The sequence below is a fragment of the Protopterus annectens genome, chromosome 3.part1 (assembly GCF_019279795.1).
Source record: "Protopterus annectens isolate FY-2018-M chromosome 3.part1, PAN1.0, whole genome shotgun sequence".
Taxonomy (NCBI): Eukaryota; Metazoa; Chordata; order Ceratodontiformes; family Protopteridae; genus Protopterus; species Protopterus annectens.
The window spans coordinates 1,479,386,603-1,479,395,526 of NC_056732.1; the positions used below are offsets into that span (position 1 = coordinate 1,479,386,603).

General features: G+C 46.2%; 1 protein-coding gene across 3 annotated transcripts in view; it reads left to right on the top strand.

Annotated features, from left to right (window-relative positions):
* The window catches only part of STK31 (serine/threonine kinase 31), a 5,081,810-nt gene that overhangs the window by 1,299,787 nt on the left and 3,773,099 nt on the right, over nt 1-8,924 (top strand). For all 3 annotated transcript variants that reach the window (XM_044067546.1, XM_044067547.1, XM_044067545.1), the window contains one exon: nt 6,788-6,946. In XM_044067546.1, the coding sequence (XP_043923481.1) occupies nt 6,788-6,946 (159 nt within the window). The remainder of the gene's footprint in view (nt 1-6,787; nt 6,947-8,924) is intronic.

Below are 8,924 nucleotides of genomic sequence, written 5' to 3' on the forward strand. Positions count from 1 at the left end.
ACACACCCTGTTCAACATATACTTTTGTATCAGCAGTTTAATATACACATAACATACAGATGTTATGTGGTCCTATCTCGCCTACATTCTTTACTCACGGGTTCGGAGCCGAGAATCTGTTCCGACTCGGCCAACTTATTTTCTAGCACAAAGTCTCTAATTGGCTGGGCTAACCTGGTATCCCAAGATGCACCTTGCCTAGCCCCAGATCTCGTTTGCCGCTCGTAGAGTTAGGATGTGGTCTCGCTTGGCTGTGGCTAAGTACCCTTTCTATACTTTTCATAAGTATTTAGCAGTCTGTTTCTAGTAAAAAGCTATTTTAATAGCTAGTTTTCATTGTGAGTGTACTGTGTGAGCGAGTTGTGTTTTTTTTTTTTTTTTGTGGTATCCCTCTTTTGGCGGGCTAGGCCCGTTTAAGTTAGAGGACCTAGTCCTCTCTGGTGTGTTTTTTTCTGTAAAATTGTGTTTTTATTGGTCGGTAGTTAGATTCCTTGCTGCACCAAAGAAACGTTTAAATTAGAGTTTCTTTGGTTGTTCTTGGTTTGGTTTTCCCGCCTTCCTCTCGTGTCTGTCGTCGGTTGAGTGGGTGCTGTGTACTATTATGTCTAAAGAGCAGAAAGAGCATAAACCCTCTGGGTTTAAGAAATGCTCTAAATGTGGCTACAAGATGTCCATCACAGATGGGCATTCCATCTGTGTTTATTGTCTTGGTGCTATTCAGCTGCAAGAGTCCTGCAGTTTTTGCCATGCTTTTAGCCTGGGGGTACTGCAGGAAAGAAAAAATAAGTTGATTTTGAAGGGCCTGGTTATACCTTCTTTTGAGGAGTCCTTAGACTCTTCTTCTAGTACTAAGTCTAAGACTTCCAAGGCCAAGAAAAGATCTCCGGCTCCATCTCTCTCTTCGGAGCCCCCGAAGAACATTTCGAAAGTGGATACTGTCTCCTCTGCTCCATTGTCCTCGGGGCCGCAGGAGGTATCCGTTGTACCCGAGTCGACCTCGGCCTCGATATTATTGGAACCTATTCGGAGCGGTCACCCAGTGTTAGGCCTGAGTCTCTAGGTAGGAGATCCCGATCTCCCTCTATTTCCTACAAATCCTCTAGGCTGTCTGATTTGGATGTGGATAGGGTGGTCCAGAGGCTCCTGCAGTCGCCGGTGTTAGCAAAATTGTTCTCGGCTCTGGCCCAGTCGGCTCCGGAGCCAGTCCCTATTCTTGTACCGATGATTCCTCCTCCGAGCACCCCTGTGTCGGAGCCGGAGTGCTCCGCACCAAGTGATGTTCTCGTGTCAGCTCCGATACCCCTTGCGAGTTTATCGGAGCCGACGTCGGCTCCAACCATGTCGGTTCCATCCTCTGGTTTCTGTACTTGGGTTTCCTCAGTCGGACCCGAGGGGGATACCTTGGGACTCATGTCTGTTCCGAGTCTCCCTCTCGGTGCTTCGGCTCGGGGGCCCCCGACTCCAGTTGTGGTCTCTGAGACGGGTCAGTCCTCAGATTCAGGGGGACCTGCCTTCAAGGCCATGAGGAGCGCACTGGCCAGATCATCAGTTACATCACCCAGATCGGTCACTCCTTCCCCATACACCCTGGCTAGAGCCTCTGACACACCCCTGTCCATGGATGGCGGAGCCCGAAGGTCTGAGGATACCCCCATGAGTGGTCTCCAACTTTCTGGGGGCCCCTCAGGGTCGGCGAGGAGGCCCCTAGAAAGAAGTTGTGCAAGAGGAAGCACATAATCTCCCAGGACGAGTCCCTCACTTCTGATACTGACCTCGAGGAGTCTGAGGGATCCCCTAAGTCGTTCTCCGATCTCTTTTTCCGACATCCTGGAGATTTTGAGGCAGAGGCGCGACTGGCCTTCCAAGACCCCCTCTGAGGAGGAGTCTGTATTCCTCAAGGCCTTTGGAGCTCAGCCCTCCGCCTCCTGGGTGTCTTCACCCTTCGATGAACTCCTCGATTTGATTTGTCGAAGGGTGTGGGAGACCCCTGATTCCGTGGAACCGGTGCCCAGACGTCCAAATAAGTTTCTTTCTGCTCCCCCGGGGAAAGAGTTCCTGACCAAAGGGGCTTCCGTAGATGCCTTGGTGGTGGCGGCAGCCACTCAGCAGGAAGTTGCAGAGGCTTCCTCTTCTGTCCATCCTCCTAACAAGGAGTCCAGGAGTATGGACCGGTACAGGAAGCGTACCCTGTCTTCAGCGACCTTTATATTGCGGTCGCTGAATTATCTTTGTCATTTTACTCTGCTCCAGAGAGATCTCCTTAAGGAGCTAGGAGACACTCTGACAGGTGACCTGCCTGAGGCGGTAGCGCAGACTGTTAACGCCCAGTTGTCTACCCTTTGTTCCATTGTCAACTCGTCCATGAGGCTCATATCTTATGCAGCTGAAGGGGCGAGTAGGGCAGCTAGCTCAGGTGTAGCTCTCGGAAGGCAAGCCTGGATGCGCCTGTGTCATTTCGCGGAGGCCTTTAAGTCTTACTTCACAGACGCCTCCTTTTATGGGTCCTCACTCTTCGGGACCAAAGTGAAAGACACCCTCACCAGATGCGAACAGGAGGGGAAGAACCTATCTGCCATAGGGGCCCATTTCTCTCTTCCTTCTAGGCCTTACCCCAAGGTTCAGAGAGGAGGGAAATGTGGTTCAAGAAGTCAGAGGTCTTTCCCTGCTGCTCAAGGTGAGTCCCCCTCCAGAGGCAGAGGAGGGGGAAATTATTCTGGAAGATGCCGTCCTAGAAGCAGAGGAGACCCCCTGCAACTTGGGAGACCGCAATTCCTTTCGCGGGTCTTCCTTTCAGCGTTCCTGAGGCGTTGCCCGACTGTGCTGTTCTGGAGCCAGTCGAGTGCCGAATTTTGTTGCATCTGGAAGCCTGGGAAAGCATCACCTAGGATCATTGGGTGCTTCGAATAGTTACCGGAGGTTACACCATTCCCTTTTTATCAACACCCCCTCCAGTCAAAAGAATCCCGGATGTTCCACCCAGTCAACGGGATCAAGCAGCACTAGAAGTTTCAAAGCTGCTAGAAAATGGAGTCATCCAACCAGTCCCCTCAGACCATATCGGATTAGGAACTTACTCAAGACTCTCTTTGGTGCCGAAAAAGACAGGGGACCTGAGGCCCATTCTGGATCTCAGCCGATTGAATCACTGCGTTCTAAAGTCCAAGTTCCGAATGGTCACTCTTCAGTCCATTTTTCCCTTGCTGGAAAAAGGAGTCTGGATGTGCTCCATCGATCTCGAGGATGCCTACTACCACATCAAGATGGACAAGGCATCCAGGACTCTACGCTTCCGGCTGGGAGCCAGTCACTTCCAGTTTTGTGCCCTGCCCTTTGGTCTCACCACAGCCCCCAGGGTGTTTACCAAGTGTCTGGCAGTGGTGACGGCTCACCTGAGATGTCGGGGATTCCAGGTGTTTCCATATCTGGATGTCTGGCTTTTCACCGCTCCCACCAGTCATCTCCTTATTCAAGCCAGGGAGGCTACCATTGCACTTTGTCACCAACTAGGAATTACCTTGAACTGGGAAAAGTCTGCCTTGCTGCCCTCACAGTGTGTTGTTTTTATAGGCGCTGAGCTAGACTCTATGCAAATGCGGGCCTTTCTGCCACAAGAGAGAATAAGAGTGCTGCAGTCTCAGATTCATGCATTGTTGCCCCTCAAGAGAGTTCAGGCCAGGTTAGTTCTCCAGCTCCTGGGATCCATGGCTGCCACCATCATGCTGGTGCCTCTAGCCAAGTTACACATGCGGATCCTACAATGGCTCCTTTCGGCCCAATGGTCCTTCCAGAAACTTCCTCTTTCCCACTTGATACTTCTCACGGAATGGTGCAAACAGGACCTCCTCTGGTGGCTATGCTCCACCAATCTGGACAAAGGGTGGAGCTTGATTCCTCTGTCTCCAGTGGCCACGGTGACCATGGACGCCTCCCAGATGGGGTGGGGGGAGCATTATCTTGGCAGGACGGTCCAAAGCACGTGGCAAGATCACAAGGTACCACCTGCACATCAATGTTCTAGAGATGAGAGCGGTGTTACTAGCGTTGTGGGCACTCCAAAGCTCTCTTCCTCGGGGAACGATTGCAATTCACTCGGGACAACATGTCCGTGGTGTGGTACCTGAAAAAGCAGGGTGGAACCAAGTCTTATCCCCTCTGCAGAGAGGCCATGCGAGTGTGGCATTGGACAGTGTCTTCCCAACAGTTTTTAGTGGCAACGCACATTGCGGGAAAGGCCAACGTGATAGCGGACAGGCTGAGCAGAGCTATTCTGATGCCTTACGAGTGGTCCCTGAACAACCGAGTGGCGGTTCAAATTTTCAACAGGTGGGGTCAGCCTTGCTGCTATCTCTTCGCCAGCCCTCTCAATGCCAAATGCAGCAAGTACTTCACACTGATCCCCCCACAGGGGGGTTCACCCAGGGACGCTCTAGTACACAATTGGCCCCCCGGTCAGATCTATGCTTTCCCTCCATTTCCTCTGTTACCAAGAGTGATTCAGAAAGCCATATCCTTGGGAAGCAAGATGATTCTAATTGTTCCACACTGGCCTCGACAAGTATGGTTCCCCTTTCTTCAGCAGTACGCAGTGTACGGCCCTTGGACTCTGGACCCAGTGCCAGACCTACTGATTCATATGTCAGGACATCTCCACCCCTCCCTGCGAACCCTCAGGTTGACAGCCTGGCTGCTCCACTTCCATCACTAGTTAGACGACATTCCTTTTCACCTGAGGTGGTACACATCTTGTCTCGTCTCATAAGTCTTCACCAGAAGGATTTATTCCAGCAAGTGGAAGAGATTCTCCATTTGGGCTCAGGCCCAAGGTTTTGACCCCTTCACAGCCCCAATTCTGTCAGTCTTAGGCTTTTTAGCCATGCTTTTCCGACAGAACTCCGCGCCTGCTTCCATTAAGGCACAGCTGGCTACAATTTCCAACTTTCATACATCTTACGAGCCTTCTCTTATGGGCCATAAACTTTGTAAGGCCTTCTTGAAAGGCGCCTGGTTACTTCGCCCTCCGGTTTCAGAACCTGTCATGCCATGGGATCTAAACTTTGTGTTACAAGCCATCACTTCACCGCCCTTTGAACCGGCTGCCACCTGTGAATTAAAATTTCTATCTTGGAAGACGGCTTTCCTGATAGCCATTACATCGGCCAGAGGAGTATCAGAGATTCATGCCTTGTCCATTAAGCCTCCATATTTGACCTTCCATAAGGACAGAGTTTCCCTGAGACTTATCCCGTCCTTCCTTCCGTAAGTGTCATCCACTGTTAATCTGCATCAGTCTATCGAGTTACCAGTGTTCTTTCCGAACTTTTCCAGTAAAGCAGAGTTTAGGTTTCATCAGTTGGATGTGCACAGACAACTAAGATTCTACTTAAACAGGGCTAAGCATATTAGGAAGTCTGATCAACTGTTTGTGTCCTTCTCAGAAAACAGAACATCTTTAAATGGATCAAATATTGTATTTCCTTTATCTATTCGTCAGCAGGCAGAAATTTACCTTTTCCCGTTAAAGCTCATTCTACCAGGGCAGTGTCTACATCAATAGCATACCATGCTAGGCTTTCATTGGATGATATTTGTGCTGCGGCCACTTGGGCTTCTCCGCACACCTTTATTACTAATTACAAGTTGGAAGTGGCTTCTAGGGGCTGGGCTTCCTTTGGTTCCACAGTTCTCAGGAGTATTTTCCTATGAGCCGCCCAGGATAGAGGTGCTGGGGACGGTGTCTTGTGAGTAAAGAATGTAGGCGAGATAGGACCACATAACATCAGGTAGTTATGTACTCACCATAAGGATCGATGTATGTGGTCCATCTCACCTCACATTCTTAGGTACCCTCCCACCTGCCCCCTTCTTATAGGATTTGGAGGAAAATTTGTTCTGAGAACCCTTCAATGTCAGTTTTTTTCTTTCCTTTCAGGCTGGAGCTCCCTCCAGTGGCAGTTGTGTGTGTGGGGTGTGATTCGGATGGCTGCAAACTAGATCTGGGGCTAGGGAGAGGTGCATCTTGGGATACCGGGTTAGCCCAGCCAATTAGAGACTTCATGCTAGAAAATAAGTTGGCCAAGTCGGAGCCGATTCTCGGCTCCGAACCCGTGAGTAAAGAATGTGAGGCGAGATGGACCACATACATTGATCGTTATGGTGAGTACATAACTACCTGTTCCAATACATATAATTATTTACAAAATTCCATACAGCTATGCTGGCAGTGTTCCTTCTGTCACACTTAAATATAAATCATATCAACATTCACAAATGACAGAATTATTTACAAAATTCCAGATAGCTATGCTGGCAGTGTTCCTTCTGTCACACTTAAATATAAATCATATCAACATTCACAAATTACAGAATTATTTACAAAATTCCAGATAGCTGTGCTGGCAGTATTTTCTTCTGTTATATTTCTGTGCAAGTCACATTAATTTTCACAAATGGCATATAATTTAAAAAATTCCATCTAGCTGGGTTAGCAGTCTTTACCGTATGTCACAAATGTACTATGTTTTGTTCTTTCCAGTTAATGTGTGTGTGTGTGTGTGTGTGTTGTGTGTGTGCCTGTCTTAAGTGTTTGAAAAAATTACGTTACTGTAATCCTAAAAGGCCATATAGTAAGTTTTATGAACATTGTGTAATAGTTTATTTTTAACGACTTTGACTTTATATGGTAGTGCTAGAGTAGAGAGCAGTGTTCTTGTATTCTGTAATAACTTTCCCAAGGGATATTGTTAGCTTTTTCATTAATGTTTCCCTTTCTTATAATTTTTTGATGCAGTGTGTTGTGACGTACATAGATTATGGTAATTCTGAGGTGCTGAAGAGGGGTACAGTTGTCGAACTTGCTGAAGATTTGCAGTATCCTGGTCTTGCCAACAAATACAGACTCTGGGGTCTTCAAATACCACTACAGCAGGATGTGATGCAGTTTGACAAGGTACTTTAATATTTATTATTATTTTGCATTTTAATGGGTTTTTATCCATTTACCATCAAACTTTTGGTGAGCATGCAGATAAGATTCTTAAAGTTGTAGTTGGTAGGAGGGCCATTGCGTTTGACTGCAGAAGCTGCAGTGATAACTTGCAAATTAGTCTGGCAAAGCAGCTAGGAAATTTAGCAAGTTCAAGCAGTCCATTGTCTGTCAGTAGTTAAAATAAGCTGCAATGCTGCCAGCCCAGCTATCTGGAATTTTGTGAATAATTCTGTCATTTGTGAGTATTAATATAATTCATATGCTTATCTTACAAATGTAAGAGAACTGTATGCTATGTACGGAGTTTCAAAAATGTAACCACAGTGTACCCTACTGGTAAAGAACAGAAATGTATATAAACTATATACCTGTGGAAATGTATGTTTTAATAGTAGAAGCTGGAACATAACAGTTAACTTGCAAGGCTTGAAGAAAATAGGTTAGAATCGGAATGTTTTATGATTGTTCTCAGTCTCAGTTTTACTGCAGGAGACAGGATGTCTAGAGCTAGAAGTTTTTCTCTTGTCTTGAAACAGAAATAATTACTAGGTTTAAAATGTAAAGTGTTTTTAATGCTCTTTGACATCCTAGCAGCTGCACAAGTATTTTTAACACAGGGATGTTAGTATCTTAGTCTGGGAACTGAAGTCAGGTGACAAAGATGTCATCCAAGCTAACTCAGCAGTAATGTTAATAATTCAAGAACTCTCTCAGGGAAAGATTTTCCTTTTTGCGTTTTGTCTTGGACCTAGCAAGAACTTCCACTCATTTGCATTTGCCTTGCTCTAGGATACAGTGATATCTTTAGATATAGTTAGGAATATAGTAATAATTAGTTTAGATGTTTTCTGTATTTGAGACTGTCCTGCAGTGTTTAAAAAATATTTTGTGTGGTTCTGAACTCTGTAGTTACTGTGTTGTCTGAGTATTGTCCTGTTCTTTTATTTATTATTAAATATATTTAAACATTTTAATTATGGCTGTTTTGTTTAGAGATATTTAAGCTCTTACAGTACTTGCATATGTATTTGGTGACACTTTCAAGGCTATTTAGGAGTGGGCTGTAAAGTTGTGGTCACACTTAGCTTTTGGATAATAGCAACATTACACAGTAGGATTGGACACCCTTTGGTAAGGGCCTTACAGTAGCTAATAAGTAAGGGTGGCTGGTGGTACTACCTTATAATCTGGGCAGAAGGGGGCATAAGTAGTAAACCTGTGCCAGCCTTTCCCAGGTGTGTGCGTTTCTACATCAGTCATATCTCAGTGTCTGTGTGTCAGCTACAGTGACAGGGACATGAAGCACTGGTTGGACAGAGAGGGTGATTGGAGGTCTTAGCTTGGCCACTCGGCTGAGATCTTAACCTTATAGCTGTGCCAGTGGGGAGTCTTATAGGGGATCTGGAGAAAGAAGGAGAAACCAGCCCCATACTGACTGTGATCTCTGTGCATTCGTAAGGGAAATTGTACTTTACTGTTTGTGTACTTGTCATCCTCCCAGTGTGTACATCCCTCACTGGTGCTATTGGTGAGGATTGAGGCTCCTTGATTACTGGGCTAGTGCAGGGGCTTCACATAAGCCACTATACTTCTTTTTTTGTCAAGCAGACAGGTTAATGCACATCACTGACCTTTGAGTTGGTCTTTGACCTTGAGGAATGAAGAGTGTGAGATGGGTAGCAGGCACTACCTGCAGCATTTTAAAAAAAAAGTTGTAATGTCAGCATAAAAAGGATTGTAATTCCATCACAGTAGGATCTCAATAAGGTCACATCTCAAGTGAATACACAGCTCTGTAGTCTTTGCAACCCATTAAAAGATCCAATTGTGTACTATTAGAATGAAAGTAATGAATTAGATTTGTTTTAATTTAAAGGGAAAAACTTCATTTTCAAGCACAAAACTAAATGTGCGTGCCTGCATTTGTGTGCTCGTATGC